Source organism: Mustela nivalis, assembly GCF_964662115.1.
Source record: "Mustela nivalis genome assembly, chromosome: 6".
NCBI lineage: Eukaryota > Metazoa > Chordata > Mammalia > Carnivora > Mustelidae > Mustela > Mustela nivalis.
Window position 1 is genome coordinate 46,404,570 of NC_139025.1, and position 18,619 is coordinate 46,423,188.

General features: G+C 37.4%; 1 protein-coding gene across 4 annotated transcripts in view; it reads left to right on the forward strand.

The window, feature by feature from the left end:
- TXNDC16 (thioredoxin domain containing 16) overlaps nt 1-18,619 on the forward strand; it is a 106,874-nt gene that overhangs the window by 8,918 nt on the left and 79,337 nt on the right. For 3 of the 4 annotated variants that reach the window (XM_082735167.1, XM_082735168.1, XM_082735166.1), the window contains 5 exons: nt 2,531-2,646; nt 3,243-3,549; nt 5,373-5,455; nt 10,443-10,516; nt 11,364-11,438. In XM_082735167.1, the coding sequence (XP_082591293.1) occupies nt 3,387-3,549; nt 5,373-5,455; nt 10,443-10,516; nt 11,364-11,438 (395 nt within the window). In that variant the 5' untranslated portion in view covers nt 2,531-2,646; nt 3,243-3,386. The remainder of the gene's footprint in view (nt 1-2,530; nt 2,647-3,242; nt 3,550-5,372; nt 5,456-10,442; nt 10,517-11,363; nt 11,439-18,619) is intronic. The other variant, XM_082735169.1, reaches the window with a different exon arrangement.

Below are 18,619 nucleotides of genomic sequence, written 5' to 3' on the forward strand. Positions count from 1 at the left end.
TTTTTGTCTTCTGTCCATTTTTAAATTGGATTACTTTTTTTTTTTTTTTGATGTTGAGTTGTGTAAGTTCTTTGTGTATTTTGGATACTAACACTTCTTTGGATATGTTGTAAGCAGATATCTTCACCTATTGAGTAGATTGTTTTTTGGTTTTGTTGGTTGTTTTCTTTGCTGTGCAGAACTTTTTGTTTTGACGTAGTCTAAATAGGATGACTTTAACTTTTAAAATCAATATGAGAAGGGACACTATTTAAAGAGTTAGATGGTTCTATGTAAGACTTCAGAAATCCCCTTGTTATCGTCCTCCTCCAATTTCTTATTCTTTAGGGGCAGTTTTTTAAATCGCTCCCTATTTCTTATGGCATCGATCTTCCTATTTCTAGTAAACTTGGCTTTTGGTGTTGTGAAAGTGAAGATTTAGCTCTTTTATTCCTTTTCCCACCGTGACTTTGTGTTTCCTTACTTTCTGTCTCCTCATCCTCTGAACTGTGGTTGTCTTAAATTTAGTTAAATAATTATTCAATGTTTATTTTTTTAAAATTTTATTTATTTATTCAGTGTTTATTTTATTATAATCAGGTCAGCCAGAAATAGCTTACATGTGCAATATTCTCTGCTCTAAGTAATTTCTTGAATAATCAAATTTATCAAAAATGGAACAAACTGCAAAGGTTTTAGTTACTAATGAGTTCCTATCCTTCAAAGTATGTATGTAAGAATAATCACCAACACCTCTAATTGATGAAATGCATAGTACTTTCACATCTATAATTTCATTCGTCCAATGAACTGGTGTGGGAAAGTATTGTAGCACTGAATGTGCAGTTAGACCTTTTGCTGCTACAAAATTCATTCTATGGGAAAAGAATCCTATGTTAACCCTACTGTCCAACTAGTGTTAAAATAACTGCATTGTAACCACAAGCCCAGGAAAAATTATATTTATACTTGAATTGTTCGAGTGTACTTTTATTTAAAAGTTTTATCTTTTCATTAGGTTTTAGTTATTTTGTATAGTAATAAATGTTATAATACTTATTATTATCTTAGCCTCAGGATGCATACATTTCCCATCCCCCCATAAAGAAAATATTGAATGACTTATTTTAAACCATTGCCATTAATATAATTGGCTTTAAAATACACTGGTTTAAAATGACTGTAATATGTATCAGTGTTAATATCAAGGATACCCCTTAATTATATCATTAAACTTACTTTTTTATATGCCTCCTCACTGTCCTCACTCATTCTACTTGAATTTTTGAACTCTTGTTCATTATTAAATATCAGCTCTAATGAATTGATATAAATTAGCTCTAATGAAAATAATGTTAAGAAGAAATTGATGAGGGTAGGGAAGGAAGGAAGAAAACAAAAATGAAACAAGATGGGATTGGGAGGGAGACAAACCATGAGAGACTCTTTATCTCACAAAACAAACTGGAGGCTGCTGGGGGGAAGGGGGTGTGGAGAGGGTAGTTGGGTTATGGACATTGGAGAAAGTAGGTGATATGGTGAGTGCTGTGAAATGTGTAAGCCTGATGATTCACAGACATATACCCCTGGGGCAAATAATAATTATATGTTAATAAAAATAATTAATAAAAGAAGTAATTAAGTAATTAGTTCCTATTTTTTTAAAGAATAGCTGGTTTTTAAAAATTTATTTTTTTAAATTTAAATTCAATTAATTAACATATAATGTACTATTTGTTTCAGGGGTACAGGTCTGTGATTCATCAGTCTTATATAATACCCAGTGCTCATTACAACTCATACCCTCCCAATGTCCATCACCCAGTTACCCCATTCGTCTACCTCCTCCCCTCCAGCAACCCTCAGTTTTTTTCCTAAGATTAAGAGTCTCTTATGGTTTGTCTCCCTCTCTGGTTTTGTCTTGTTTCAATTTTTTCTCTCTTCTCCTATGATTTGCAGCCATAAAAAAAAAAAAAAAAGAAATCTTGTTATATGCAACAACATGGATGGAACTAGAGGGTATTATGCTAAGTGAAATAAGTCAATCAGAGAAAGACAATTACCATATGACCTCACTGATAGGTGGAATTTAAGAAACAAGATATAGGATCATAGGAATACCTGCTTCTTAAGGAGAGAAGTTACATGCTTACTGATAAGATTAAAAGAGCAAAGTAGGGATGCCTGGGTGGCTCAGTTAGTTGATCATCTGCCTTTGGCTCAGGTTATCCTCCTAGAGTTCTAGCTCCTTGCTCAGTGGGGAGCCTGTGTTTCCCTCTGCGTGCAACTTCTTTTGCTTGTGCATACTACCCCCAACCCCTGACAAATAAATAAGTAAAATCTTAAAAAAAAAAAAAAAAAAAAAGCGAAGTAAATACCCAGTTTAGTATAATTTTCACTACATTTTTAATTCTTCTATCATTTTATTCTTTACTGAGAAAGCATATGTTTGAAATTTAAAAAAAATTAAAATTTTCACCTATGCTTGTGGGTGTATATTACCTCCTAGAAGTATGATATATTTTCCCAAACTATCTTCTTTTAAATTTAGGTAGTATAGATCATCAGTAGAAAAACTTCCTGAAAGAAGAAATTGTTCAAGAGAGATTTGAAGGTAGCAAAACGGAAGAGGAAGAATTGACAACAGATGCAGAGGATAGCATGGAAGTAAGTACAGCATGAAGGAAGATGAAAGGAGGATGTCTAAAACAAATCTGAGTTCAGAAGATAGAGTTGAATTAAAATATGGGTTGGAAAAGATGCTTGAATTTCTAAGCTATATAAATAAGTCTAAGTCATGTATTAAAAGTATATTTAGAAGGAATGTCCTTTTAAGAGTTTTTATAGCTGTCTTCTAGGGAACATAAAATAAAAAGAATGTGGACATAGTAGATATAGATTTTGGATGTCTCACTCCCATTTAATGGTACTAAATAACGGTATTGATTGTAAGTCTGTTCTAGGTAGAGAAAGATAAAATGCCTAATTTAAAACAAGGATTAAACAATGTTTGAGAATTAATTTTAGAACCCTTAAAAATGACAATTAGCTTAACATCCTTTAGTAAATATCTATTAAACTCAAAATATTTCATATTGAATTTTCTAGATATCTTTGATATCTTTTGCAAGTATCAAAAATCAATAGTATTATTAAATCAATGTCATTTTATACCATCCCTCTCAAATATTTACTAGAAGGAAATAGGAAAGTACTGGCAAGATCAAATATATAAGTAATGCCTTATATTATTCTTTTTGCAGATTTTACTTCATTCATTTGTTTAACAAATTTATTCAGCAAAACTTTGTTGAATACCTGCTCTTGCTAGATATTACCCTAGGCAACAGAACCGCAGCACTGAAAAAAACAGACAAAAACCTCCTGCCCATGTACAACTACAGCTGATGATGTCTTCCAGTTTCAATTTATTTAGAGTGGGCATCTCTTTTGTCATGATGTGCATTTTTTGTAAGTCAGCAGTAGGCTCTCTATCAGAACTGAGTCCTCAGAAATATTTCAGTACATTACAACCAGGAAAAGCCTCCTTAGCTTATTTTTGTCAAGCTGGTAAGTATTTTTTATATTCTACATGATTTTTGTGATGTTTCTATTGCTGTTTAATCAATATTCTCAGTGGGAATTTGTTGTCAGGATTAGTATTATGTGCCATAAAGCTGCTACTAAAATATGCCTGCCTGAGTTTAAATCCCGATTTTGCCACTGTATGATTTTGATCAAGTCACCTAGCCTCTCTGTGTTTTTGTTATATCTTTAATGAGGAAATAATACTTTATAAATTTGTTGTAAGGATTAAATGAATTTACTCATGTGACTAGTCCATAGTAAATACTAGATAAGAATTAGCGATTAGTAGAATTACATCTGAATTTCTTTTTTTTTTTTTTTTTTAAAGATTTTATTTATTTATTTGACAGAGAGAGATCACAAGTAGGCAGAGAGGCAGGCAGAGAGAGAGAGAGAGGAGGAAGCAGGCTCCTTGCTGAGCAGAGAGCCCGATGCGGGACTCGATCCCAGGACCCTGAGATCATGACCTGAGCCAAAGGCAGCGGCCCAACCACTGAGCCACCCAGGCGCCCCACATCTGAATTTCATCTAGTCATTTCTGAAAGTATACTTTTTGGTATTTTTAGTGAACAAATAAAAGTGTTTTAAAACTTTAAATGATATATTAGTAACACTTTTGTTTAATACCTTGCTTTAGTTGTACCATTAATTACACTGATAACCACTTGAACATAACTAAAAATTGTAATGGTCTCATTAAGTCTTTATCCCTGAAAAAAAACTATTCTTGGAATTAGTAAGTGGAACGAATCCACATTTCTGTTGGTTCTCTTCTAATTGTCATTTGAAAATGGTATTTAAAATTATTTTGAGGGGCGCCTGGGTGGTTCAGTCAGTTAAGTGTTGGATTCTTGATTTCAGCTCAGGTCATGATCTCAGGGTGGTGAGATTGAACCCCACAATGGGCTCTGTGCTGGGTGTGGAGCCTGCTTGAGATTTTCTTCCTCTCCTGCTGCCCCTCCCCCTCACTTGCATGCATGCTCTCTCTCTTTCTCTCATTAAAAAAAAAGCTTTAAAATTGTTTTGAAAGTTTTGTACATGTATCCATGTGTGTTGTGTATGTGGTATTGGAAAAATAATGTCAATTAATTTAGCTTTAAATTAAAAAAAAATTTTTTTTTAAAGATTTTTTATTTATTTATTTGACAGCGAGACCACAAGTAGGCAGAGAGCAGGCAGAGAGAGACGGGGAAGCAGGCTCCCTGCTGAGAGAGCCTGATGCAGGGCTTGATCCCAGGACCCTGAGATCATGACCTGAGCTGAAGGCAGAGGCTAAACCCACTGAGCCACCTAGGTGCCCCTAGATTAAATATTTATTCTATTCTTGTTTTAGAAATTTTTTTTAAAGATTTTATTTATTTATTTGACAGAGAAAGATCACAAGTAGGCAGAGAGGCAGGCAGAGAGAGAGAGAGAGAGAGAGGAAGGAATCAGGCTCCCTGCTGAGCAGAGAGCCCTATAGGGGGCCTGATCCCAGGAGTCTGGGATCATGACCTGAGTAGAAGGCAGAGGCTTTAACCCACTGAGCCACCCAGGCGCCCCTTGTTTTAGAAATTTAAAAAATGTACTTACAAAGTTAAGATATATCATAAAATCATTAGAAATATGAATGATGAGGCAATAGGAAATAAGGGTATAAAAATATGTAACTAGGTATGTTTACTTGATTATTTGTTGTTTTGTATACTTTTAGGGCATACTGATCTGTTTCTTCTTTAGTGTGCAGCTTTCAGGTTTAGCTTTAAAAATTCATCTTTTCTAAGGAGCAAGCCATAAAACATTCATTAAACATTTCTTATTTTTAGATTCTCCAAGAAACTCTGTATTTCTTGAAGAACTGAATGAGGCTGTTAAACCTCTCCAGGACTATGGAATTTCAGTTGCAAAGGTAGGAAGACATTTTTTGTTAACTAAATTATTAGTGACAGACACTTTACAATTATATGACTTAAGGCTGAGTATCTAAGTATACTTATGTTTCACACCCTTTTCCAGACTGGAAAAATTTTTTTCCTACCGTTTTATGTATGAAAAAACAGAAGCACTGAAAGATAGTTCCAGGTTATTGTGTAAATTAATACATGAAGGAAAAAAGCTGTTCAGAATTCTTTGGCTTAGAATTTAATTTATTTTGTAAACTGTTTTATTGAGGCCATAGTTCAGTTTTCAATCTTATGGTTAGGCTTTGTTGTTTTGTTTTGCCTGACAAATATATTATAATAGATCTCTATATTCAATTATTTATTAAATTTCAGTTTATTAGCTCAGTTTCTGACCACAAACTGAGGGACAAAAATTGAGGTAATTGTTTGCTTTTCTAGTCTTCTGAGTCTTTATAATTACTTATGTTTCAGTTTTCCCTTTATTTTTAGAATAAAGTGAAAACACTCTAACTTGAAATGATATATTTAATTTTTTTCTCAAAAAAATGTTTAAACTTGTCATTGAGTATATGGAAAATTTCCACATGTATCATAGATTAGATAGCTCCATGAGCTTTTCATTTAATCTTAGAATTTGTACCTCAGAAAATTGAATGGTTAAAACCCAGTGATGATTGAATTCTCTCAGATTAGTATCTACCTAACTTTCTGTGTACATTTATTCTTTCTTAGTTCGTTAGCCTTCTACCTTTGAGAGATGGTCACTGTCCCACTTGGTCCCTATAGCTAGAGTTCCCAGGGCAGGAAGCATAGAAAGGTTAACTAATCTTGGCTATTAAAGGGAAACTCTTTCCTCTACCCAGAGAACACTTTCGACATCAAATGTGTGAATTTTCCCACACCAATCAGTTCTGTCACTAGCCGCCCACTTAGCCCAGATCTTACAGGTTAAGGGCTCAGTTCTATAAGACTCCTATCCCCCTGCCAGCTTCAGATGCCAGTCCCAAGGAGTGGATTCCCAGGTTACCTACAACTTCTGCCTGACTTGGCTACAAATTGGGGGCTTTGATAATTTGCTGTAATGGCTCGCAGGATTAAGGGAAAACACTTTGTTTACTAGTACTGGTTTATTATAAATGATGGAGCCCTGGAACAGCCCAATAGATGAGCTGCATAGAGTGAGGTCTGGATGTCTTGAGCACAGGAGCTTCTGTCCTTTTCTGGTTTGGACTGTGCCCACTCCTGGCACTTGGATGTGTTCACCGCCCTGAAAGCTCTCTAAGCCCTGTTGTTTAGGGTTTTTATGGAAATTCCATTATGTGGACATGATTGATTAAATCTTTGGCCCTTGGTGATTAATTCAATCTCCTGAGGGTAGGAGGTGGGACAGAAAGTTCAACCTAATCATGCCTTTGTCTTTTTGGTTAAGAGTCTCCATCTCAAAGCTATATAGGAGCCATCAGGGATCAGTCACCTCATTAGCATGCAGAAAGATACTCTTAAACACTACAGGGGTTTTCTTAGAAGCTCTTATATAAGGAACTGGGGTTAAAGACCAAATATTGGAACAAAAGATACCCCTATCACTCAGGAAATAGTAAGGGTTTCAAGAGCCCTGTGTGAGGAACCAGGGGCAAAAAGCAATTATCTGTTTTTTTACTATATCACTGCTAATTACTTAAAAAAATATTTTTTATGTCAATTCTATATGTAACTTTGTTAACTTTGGACAACTGATTTCACTCTAGAATGATAATGGTGCTCATCTTCAAGGTGCTTTTAATAAAGTTCTAAAGCTTAGAGATGAAATACTTGGTTGGTATGACATTCAAAAGGGATAATCATGTTGTTTATCTAGTAGCTAATAACTGTGTATCTAGTAACTAAAATAGAGTATTAAGGTTTATGCCCAGGGTGTTGCCTTTATGAACTAACAAAACTTAAAGTCTTGATTTTACAGTTGAGGATGCTAAGCTGTGTGGAAAGGAGACTGGGGAATAAGACAGACCTATATTGAGGACCTAGCTCACTCTCTGGCACACAATAGATACTGGGTAAATGTTTATGACCTTGAAATGAGGTGACTTTGTTCAGTCTTTTAGATAGATATGTGACTAAGATCCGGTCTATTTCCTTGGAGAATTTAGATCCTATATAGGGGAGAAAAAATATATTTGCAAATAATTTCAGAAATTAGCAGAACACAATCATTGTAATAGTTACAAATAAAATGCCATTTAGGTTTAAAGGAAGGGAAGCTCATACCTGATTATCAGGGCAGAAGGTCATGTGTGGTAGTAGGAAAGACTTGACAAAAAGTAGCATTTTGAGATTGTCTTTAAAAGTTAAGATTTCAGGAAGAAGATGCAGATGAAGGAAACAATAAATTATAAATTAGACTAAATGTTCCAGTTAAGACAAAGCTGGGTATGATAACCAAACCCTACTCTATAATATTTAGAAATTCACCCTAAAATAAAGGCTTCAGACATCTTCAAGGTAAATGAAGGAAAAAGATGTATCATGTAAGTGATGATCAGAAGAAAGCTGGTGTAGCTATCTTACTATATCAAAGCAGGTTTTATTTATTTATTTATTTTTTAAAAAGATTTTATTTATTTATTTGTCAGAGACAGAGGGAGAGAGAGCGAGCAAGCACAGGCAGACAAAGAGGCAGGCAGAGGCAGAGGGAGAAGCAGGCTCCCTGCCGAGCAAGGAGCCAGATGTGGGACTCAATCCCAGGACCCTGGGATCATGACCTGAGCCGAAGGCAGCTGCTTAACCAACTGAGCCACCCAGGCGTCCCATCAAAGCAGGTTTTAAAACAAAAAAACCTTTAGATCATCTTGACTCTTCATTTTGTTGTAAACAATCCATCAATAAATCTTTAGGTTCTATTATTAAAACTTCTTAAATCTTCTCACATTTTATACTTTCACCACACCCTGCCCGGTCTAAATCTTTTTCACTTCTCATCTGGGAAATTATAGTAGCCTTCTAATAATTGGTCTTTCTCCTTTAACTCTTGTCCCACTAAACTTTTCTCCACACATAATTCATATGTATCAGGTCGCTTTGCTACCCCTTCCCATTAGATTAGGATAAAATAGAAACTTTCCCTTTTACTGACACTGGTTTCCTCTCTAATTTCATTTTTTGTCTCTTTACCTAGCTCAGTTTGTTCCTGAAACCTACAGGTCATTTTTTTGTTACTTGGACAAGCTAGAATTGTTTTTTTCCATAAGGCCTTTGCAAATATTTTCCCTGCTGCTTAGAAGTTCTCTCTTCCATATATTTATATAATCATATGCATCGTTCCATTCCTTCTGTTCTTTGTGCAAAGGTCATTCCCTCCTGTAAGCCTTCCTTGGTTACCTATCTAAAGTGTCCTGTCATACACTGTCCCCTTAGAATTTTTTTCTATATGGGACTTAACACTGCATATTAATAAGTTTTTAAAATTGTATCTACTTTTAGAATGTAAGTTCTAAAGATAAAGATTTTTATTTGGAACTTAACTGTACCCCTGGTGACTAGAAGACTGACTAACATTAGGTAGGTGTTCATATATATGTTGAATGGGATGAATGGAAAAAAAAAATCTATTGTCATAATGTCAATCATCCCCTATACTCTGACTTGTAAAAATTCTTGCTAACATTCAGTTTTTTTTGGGGGGGGGGTGTAGCTTTATTCTGACTTTTAATTCTAATTCTCTATTCCTAATACTTTTTTCTGAGGGTCAGTTCTCCTTTTCTTGCTTTTGAAAATAAACATGGCTTCCCCACTTGTCATCCTGCTTCCTTTCAGACTCTGTTAAAATTAAATTGAGCAATGCACACACAGAGACACAGAAAACCCAGAACCCATTAAAAAAAAAAAAAACAAAACTTACAAAGTCTAAAATGAAATAACTTTTTCTTCCAGCCTTAGTTTAAGTTTTGTTAGCAGCTACTCCTTGCCCCATCTCGAAACCTCTTCATTCTCTTTATCTCTTTCCTTTCTCCTCTATCCCATGCTAAAAACACATGCCCAGTCTTCTCCTAGATCTCCATGCTGGATTGGTGAAAAATCTCTTGAACCTCTTCTGTCCTTCTTTGCTTTACTTCAGGTGCCAGTCATCTTTGCCCTGCACTGATGTGATACTCATTTAACCTGCCTCCTTATCTTTGCGCTCACTTGCCTTCCATTGTGTCTTCATGTTGCTGCCAGGATTATCCTTCTATTTTTCACACAGAGTCTAGATTATAAACTATCAAGGGCTGTTATGGCTGCTTTAATGTCATCAGTGATTAAGGTTCATTGTTTCTGTGGCACCATCCTCAGCAAGGGTTTCTCCTTTCAAGATGTTTTATGGTCCATGATTACTGCTGGTGCCCTAGCTGCCTTGTCTGTTTTTTGTCAGAAAGAAGTGGGAAAAGAGTGTAAGTCAGCTCCCTTTTAGGAACCATCTGGAATTCAATGTCAGTGACTTCAAACACTGTTCAGCCATCTGTACCTGTTGGGGAGTCTGAAAAAGTCTTTCATTGGGGCACTTGGGTTTAGGGAAGTTCTGTTAGTAAAACAAAAGAGAAGGATGGATTTTGGGTAAGAAACCAACAGTATCTGTTTTCCAGCTGTTGAGATGCTTTCATGCTCCCAACTTACCACTTACTTCTGCTTCTTGGCTTTTACTCATGATTTTTTGTCCTGTCTTAATTGTTTCTTTCCTTTTCTACCTGGTTACCTCCAATTTGTTCCATAAGGATGAGTTAAATGTAAATGCTTAAGTACAATTAAATAGAACTATTAGGTGTAGAAATAATTTCTTAGGGTTACCTCAAGCACTTGAATAAATGAGCAATTATAGAATACAAATCAGAAAGAAAAGTAAAATAAAAAATCTGACCTGGAGGAGACAGACTGTACTGCTTAATTTTCCTTCTTGTTTCCCTAACCAAGAAACTTGACCTTTTGATATATACTCTAAACCTTAAATATAATCTTTTAAAGGTTAATTGTGTCAAAGAAGAAACATCAAGATACTGTGGAAAAGAGAAGGATTCGATGAAAGCATATTTATTCAGGTAAAGTATTTTTTGAGTGTGATAGGCAGATATAAAGCTATACTTCTAGAATGTTAAAATATACAAAATATCACTAAGTCAGAATAAAGTTGCATGCAGTAGGAGTCATATGAAGCTTAGCAAACAGTCTAAGCCATAGATTTTTTTTACCTGTGCTTCAGCTTTCTTATCTATAAAATGAGATAAAATAACTCTAAAACCTACCTCACTGGCTTGTTTTGAATATTACATGAGAATTCTTATGTAAATTCCTACTGTATAAGTGCCTAAAAAGTAATCACTTAACAAATTTAGTGTTTTGAGTAGATCTGTCAGGTCCATATTTGGGTGTGGAAGAAATGTATTTTTGAAAGATCTGCCAATGTCCCAGTTAAAGATTCCTCTCCACTTTGGTATGCTAGTCTCTCTGAGGTTTCTCAGAGTCTTTTTCCCAAACTATTTGGATTTGGCCTAAGAAGATGGGACAGATTCTGTCTCCTCAGAGATCAACTGCTAAGGACACTTCTTTTTCTCTGCAACTTGTCTTCTTTCCCAGCCCATTTAGGGAATGTGTGTGTCTATGACTGGGAAGTTGGTAGGAAGCCTTGTTGAGACTCATGTGTTTTTCCCAGTCTTTTTGCCTAGCCCAGGGTCTAAGCTCCTCAAAGTCAACGTATTTATTGAGTGTAAATATTCAATAAATATTTTTGTGTGTTTCACGGTCAGCATGCTGGTAGGGGAGGAACATGGGGTAATAGATAACATTCAGGCTCTGACATCAAAGAACTTAAAACCTACTGTATTAGAAAGACAAGAAAAATGAATTCCAAGGGAATATTTCTGTAATGCTTTTTGAAATTTTTTGTAGGGGCAACATCTTACTTAGAGAATTCCCTCCTGATACTCTGTTTGATGTGAATGCCATCGTTGCTCATGTTCTCTTGTAAGTATGGAGGTACCCATTCATTTGTTTATCTCTTGATTTCATTAGAGGCTACCACAGTCCATTAAAATATTTTAGGGTTTTAACATTATATTTGTAGGCATTCATTTCACATATATTACTGGTCTATCTTCTCCCTATGTAGAAGATCTCAAATGTCTTGAATGGCAGAGGATACAAAAACATTTTTATGTAGGAAATAGGAGAGGACATAATCACATGGTGATAGTATTGCTTTTCCTTTTGAGTATAACTGTGGAGTAAGGTTTTTACCAGGTAAGAAGCTCATTTTGCTATTCTCACTGGGATTTTTAAAATGTCCGGATTGCTTCTCATCCCAGCCAGATTTTTCTGGAGTGTGTAGCTCTGTGCCTACTTGGTAGGTGCAGAAACAGTGCAAATAGTCCCAGTACACATCTTAGTGTTTACTGAGCGAGGGAGAGAGAGAGAATCTAAATTTAACTTCCCTGGCATGGAATCTTTACACCTAGGATTTAGGCCCACGAGGAGTCCATTCTTGTATTCTCCCCCTGAATGGAGTCTGGTTTCCTCCTCAGTGACACAGCTAGAAGCTACAACTTAATCAGGGATACAGGTTACATGGACTTTTCCAGTTTAATGTTATATTAGGACTGCTGGCACTTAGACCTTTGCTGACATTGGGTATCTTTGTTGTCTACTTGGCTACCCTATTCCTTCTCCTCTTGGACTGGATTCCCGTAAAAATGGGTGAAAGTTAAATGACAGGAAACTCAAAACTTATAGGTGAAAAGTTGTGGTTATCATTTTGAAAATGGACACTTTTAAATGTTCCAGTACCCATCATATATAAATGAAAAGATTTTAGAAATCCCTGCCAGTGATGGAGCCTAAGACCTGTGGACTAAGAAGCCACTTGTAAAGAGTAAGTGGTGGCATTTTGGAGAGGAATTCCAAAGAGCTGGTATGGCTTCTGTTCTCTAGGAATATAGTGTTTTGTTGCATAGACAGATACAGAAACAGGAAATATTAAGTAGTAAGTAAATTGGTAGCAACGTCTATGTATGAGGGAATAAGGATCCACAACACAGGGAAAAATTTCTTGTGTCTAGAATGAAGGCGGATATTTGTTAAGAAGGCTTCCTGGTGGAGGTGGCACTTGGGATGAATCTTAAAGGATAAGTGGGAGTTTGCTTGGCGAAGAAACAGAAGATGGGGAGGCGGGGGAAACTGAGCAAAGGCATGGAGGTTAGAATACTTTGGGAGGGGGCAGTTTTTTTTTTAAATAAAATTTTTAAAAGATTTTTATTTTTTTGAGAGAGAGCAGGGGGAGAGGCAGAGGGAGAAGCAGATGCCCTGCTGAGCAGGGAGCCCGATATAGGGCTTGATCCCAGGACCCTGGGATCATGACCTGAGCCAAAGGCAGACACTTAGCTGACTGAGCAAACCCGGATGCCCTATGGAGGGGTGCAGTTTTTACTGCAGTATGAAATGTGAAACAGGAGAGGAGAGCAGAAAAGTAGGTATGGGGTTCAGATGAAAGGATCTTTGTTTACCATGTGAAGAAGTTAAGGCTTTGGAGTAGCCACTGAAGAGTGAGGAGTTTAGCTCCAAGCCAGAATCCTTGTGTGACCTATGAGTCATGACCATAGGCAATTACGGCCTTTGTCTGGCAGCTCTCATAGGGGAAAGGTGCCCTGCCCGCACCAGCCTGGCTGTGTGCCCAGTGCATTATTTTCTAAAAAAATTGAGATCTAGGACTCAGGCACCTAGGCCAGACATGCTCATATGTAACTTGTATTTCTAGCCCAGGTGTCCCTATACAGAGGCCTCCTTATTAGGGACCTTGACTGAGGCACCTCCTAGGCACATTTGCTAAGACCTTCTTATCAGAGGTCTTTGGTTGAGGCACTTTCCTCCACTTGACTCAGTATCTTTCCGTGTCTGGCTCTTCCCCCTTCCTTTCCCCTTGGACCACAAGTCTATAGTCAAGAGCCTTTTGTTTGGGGCCCCTTGGAATGAGGTGCCCCCATGCATGTGACTGCATCCACCTGACCCTTGCCTAATGCTGGCCCATGGTGGTTGTGGCAAGGAATGGAGCCTTGTGGAACTGCGCCTCTCTATTGGCTTCTGGCTTGCCCTCCTGTTACAGTGAGGGAATAAAGACTTGATTGTTACTTAAGTTTGGCTCACTGTCTTGACCACCTCAATGTTTGATTGCTCACTAGAGGGTTGTAGGCAGTAAGTGATGTAATCAGATTAGTACCTTCGAGCTCTTTCTGGTGGACGTGAGACAGATTTGTGAAGTCCAAGCACACATAGAAAGCATTGTGTGTCTATTATACAACCTAGGGAGGTAAAATAGAGATAGCAAAGAGGGGATTTTCTTTTTAATGCTTAGGAGGTGAAGTTAACTGGATTTGCTAAGGGCTAATTTGGTAATAATCAGCAAGACTACAAACTCGAAGCTAATCCCTAATCTCTTCTTTTCTGTCTTTCCAATCTTACTCTACCCCAAATCCTCTCTGATTAACATCTGAAGTAGGCAAGGAAGAAGAACAGATTGACAGGGGAAGATATTTTAATAAGGGGAATGCCCATCAGACCTGAGTCTCCAGTAGGGACCTGTGGGAATTTGAACCACTGAGGAGTAGAGATGTAGGTGTAGTCAACATACAGGTTATTCAGGGAGCATTTGACACAACACCAACACTTATGGGAAGAAGAAACTGAGGCAGCGGGGGGGGGGGGGATGTAAATGTAGAATTGCAAAGAGGCAATGTCCTCATTTTAATTTAAAATGTAAGAAAAATGACGTGTGGAATATAATATTTTACAAAAATTCTCTGTAGTGATATTTAGAATGTTGAAGAACTGTGCTAGATAATGTGCCATGTCATAGCCGCACCTTCCAAATAACCGTGAGGAAAAAAATACCTTTCAATTTGACATTCTGCTTTAAGGTGCTAAAACCATTAGTTTGAAGTATCCAGTGCCTGGCAAGCAGTTTCTCTCCTTAATGCCCATCACCCATTTAGCCCGTCTCTGGCCCACCTCCCTCCATCAATCTTGTTTGTTCTCTGTAGTTAAAGCTCTGTTCTATGGTTTGCCTCTTCCCCACCCCACCCCCATGTTCATTTGATTCTTAAATTCTACATCTGCATGAGAACATATGGCATTTGTCTTGATGATACACTCTGGGTCCATCCACATTGTTGCATATAGCGAGATTTCATTCTTTTTTTTTTTTTTTAAAGATTTTATTTATTTATTTGAGAGAGAGAGACAGTGGGAGAGAACATGAGCGAGGAGAAGGTCAGAGAGAGAAGCAGACTCCCTGTGGAGCTGGGAGCCCGATGCGGGACTCGATCCCGGGACTCCGGGACCATGACCTGAGCCGAAGGCAGTCGCCCAACCAACTGAGCCACCCAGGCGTCCCGAGATTTCATTCTTTTTGATGGCTGAGTGATATTCCATTATGTATATACATATATACACACACATACACGTACCACATCTTCTTTACTCATCAGTTGATGGACATTTGTGTTCTTTCCATAATTTGCTTGTTCTTAGTAATGCTGCCATAAACATTGGGGTGCATGTATCCCTTCAATTCAGTATTTTGTATCCTTTGGGTAAATATCTAGCAGTGCGAGAACTACACTGAATCCTAGGGTAGTTCTATTTTTAACTTTGTGAGGAACCTCCATACTCTTTTCTCGAGTGGCCACACCACTTGTTTCCTTTGTTGTTAATTTTAGGCATTCTGAGGTGGTATTTGACTGTAGTTTTGATTTGTATTTCCCTGATGATGAATGATGTTGAATGATCTGGATGTCTTCTTTAGAAAAATGTCTATTGATGTCTTCCACCCATTTCTTAACTAGGTTATTTGCTTTTTGGGTATTGAGTTTGTTCTTTATAGATTTTAGATATTAATTCTTTATCTGATATGTCATTTGCAAATATCTTCTCCCATTCCAAAGGCTACCTTTTTGTTTTATTGATTGTTTCCATTGTTGTGTAGAAACTTTTTATCTTGATGAAGTCCCAGTAGTTCATTTTTGCTTTTCTTTCCCTTAACTCCAGAGATGTATGTAGTAGGAAGTTGCTATGGTTGATGTCAAAGAGATAGTGCCTTTGTTCTCTAGGATTTTGATGCTTTCCTATCTCACATTTAGGTCTTTTGTCCACTTTGAATTTATTTTTGTGTATTGTATAAGAAAGTGGTCTAGTTTCATTCTTCTGCATGTTCCTATCCAGTTTTCCCAACACCATTTGTTGACGAGACTGTCCTTTTTCCATTGGATATTCTTTCCTGCTTTGTTGAAAATTAGCCTCCCTTACCCATTCGTTTAAAAAAAAATTTTTTTTTTAGGTTTTTAGATTATTGGAAAATGTATTGTATGGTCTCCATCTTTTTGTAGTATTTGAGGCCTGATTTGTGACCTAGTATGTGATCTATTCTGGAGAAGGTCCCATGTGCACTTGAAAAGAATGTGTATTCTGCTGTTCTGAGCTGAAGTGTTGTGAATATATCTGTTATTTTAAGTCCATGTGGTCCAGTGTATCATTCAAAGCCATATTTCTTTGTTGATTTTCTGCTTGGATCGTCTGTCCATTGATGTAAGTGGGGGTGTTAAAGTCCCCTACTATTATTATTTTATTACTAATGCATTCCTGTATGTTTGTTATTAATTATATTATATATTTGGGTGCTCCCAAGTTGGGGACATAAATATTTACCATTGTTAGATCTTCTTGTTGGATAGAGCCCTTTATTATGATGTAGTGCCCTTTTTCCTCTCTTGTTATAGTCTCTTTAAAATCTAGCTTCTCTGATATTAGAATGGCTACTCTGACTTTGTTTTGACATCCATTTGCATGGTACATATTTCAACATACCTTCACTTTCAATCTACAAGTGTCTTTAGGTCTAAAATGAGTCTCTTATAGGCAGCATATATTGAAGTTTTTTTTTTTTTAAATCCATTCTGACACCCTGTGTCCTTTGGAGCTTTTAGTCCATTTATATTCAGAGTGATTTTTGATAGATATGAACTTAGTGCCATTTTATTACTTGTTTTGTTGTTGTTTCTGGAGATTTTTCTTTGTTCCTTTCTAGTCTTTGTCACTTTTGATCTTTCTTTCGCATTTAGAGAGTATCCTTTAATATTTCTTGAAGGCTAGACAAACTCCTTTTGTTTGTCTAGGAAGCTCTTTATCTCTCCTGTTCTGAATGACAGCCTTGCACGATAGAGGATATGAAGAGCATAAGAGCTGTATATTTTTCCCATTTAGCATGTTGAATATATCATGCCACTTTCTTCTTGCCTGCTGAGTTTCTGTGGAGAGATCTTTTGCTAACCTTATTCACCTTCCCTTATTTGTTAGGGACTTCTTTTGTTTTGCTTCATTTAGTATTTTTTCCTTATCTCTAGATTTTGCAAATTTTACTATGATCTCTCTTGGTGTTGGCCTGATTTTGTTGATTTTGATGGGAGTTCTCTGTGCCTCCTGGATTTGGATAGCTGTTTCCTTTCCCAGACTGGAAAAGTTGTTAGCTGTAATTTCTTCAAATAAACCTTCTGCCCTCTTTTCCCAATTCTTCTGGGACTCCTATGATACAAATGTTATTATGCTTTATAGAATCACTGAGTTCCCTAGATCTACATTGATGATCCAGTATTTTTATTTCCCTCTTCAGCTTCATTATTTTCTATAATTTTGTCTTCTGTATCACTTATTTGTTCCTCTGCTTCTTCCATCCTTGTAGTCATTACATCCAGTCAGTTTTGCATCTTGGTTATTGCAGTTTTCATTTCAGCCTGACTACATTTTAGGTTTTTTATCTCTTGGATAAGGGTCTCCCTGCTGTCTTCTGTGCTTTTCTCAAGCCCAGCTAGTATCCTTATGATTGTTGCTTTACATTCTGGATCAGGAATATTACTTATATAAGTTTGTTTTCATTAGATCCTTGGCAGTGTGATCTTTTCTTATTCTTTCTTTTGGGATGTATTCCTCTGTCTTGGCATTTTGTATAGGTCTCTGTTTTCTTCCTTGTGTTAGGAAAGCCTGTTATGGGGGCACCTGGGTGGCACAGTTGGTTGAGTGTCTGCCTTTGGCTCCGGTCATGATCCCAGTGTCCTGGGATTGAACCCTACATTGGGCTTCCTGCTCAGCAAGGAACCTGCTTCTCCCTCTTGCTCAGCAGAGATCCTGCTTTTCCCTCTCTCTCTGCTGCTCCCTCTGCTTGTGTTCTCTCTGTGTCAGATAAATATATAAGGTATCAAAAAAAAAAAAAAGAAAAGAGAAGAAAGCCTGTTATCTTTCCTGCTGTTGAGAGTAATGGTTTTATGAAGTAGAGGTCCTGTACTGTCCAGGGCCTGGTGCTTCAGGAAGTGTGTCAGAGTGTGTACTCTGATGCCGTGTGTTTTGGCCCCTTTTTCCTTCAGGTCAGTCCTCTTCAGAGTTTCTCCTTGCCTGCAGTGGCGAGTGTTTGAATCTTGGCCAGAGTGTGGCACGTTTTAACTAGTGTATTCCTGTCTTTTTTTTTTTTTTTTTTAAAGGTTTTATTTATTTATTTGACGGATAGAGATCACAAATAGGCAGAGAGGTGGGCAGAGAGAGAGGAGGAAGGAGAGAGGAAGCTAAGCAGAGAACCCGATGCGGGTCTCGATTCCAGGACCCTGGGATCATGACCTGAGCCGAAGGCAGAGGCTTAAACCCACCGAGCCACCTAGGAACCCATTTTTTAAAAAAGATTTTATTTATTTATTTGACAGAGAGAGAGGTCAAAAGTAGGCAGAGAGGCAGGCAGAGACAGAGAGCAGGCTCCTCACTGAGCAGAGAGCCCGACGTGGGCCTTGATCCTGGAACACTGAGATCACGACCTGAGCCAAACGCAGAGGCTTAACCCACTGAACCACCCAGGCACCCTCCCCTCTGTTAAGAGACCTGATGCTATTTCCACTAGAGCTGAAGCTTTATAGAGCTTTATGTTTAGTAGATGTGGTATATGGAGGATGAAGGGTTGTGCTGGTCTTCGTGGAGAGGGTCCCACCACGCTGGTTCTTAGGCACGCTTGTCCAAGAAAGCAGCAGCAGCAACAGAACACAGGGGGCAAGGCTTGGTGTAAGCTGTTTAGCCTACCACTGTTGGCATTGTGCTGCTTATTGAAATTAGTTTATGCTAGGTGG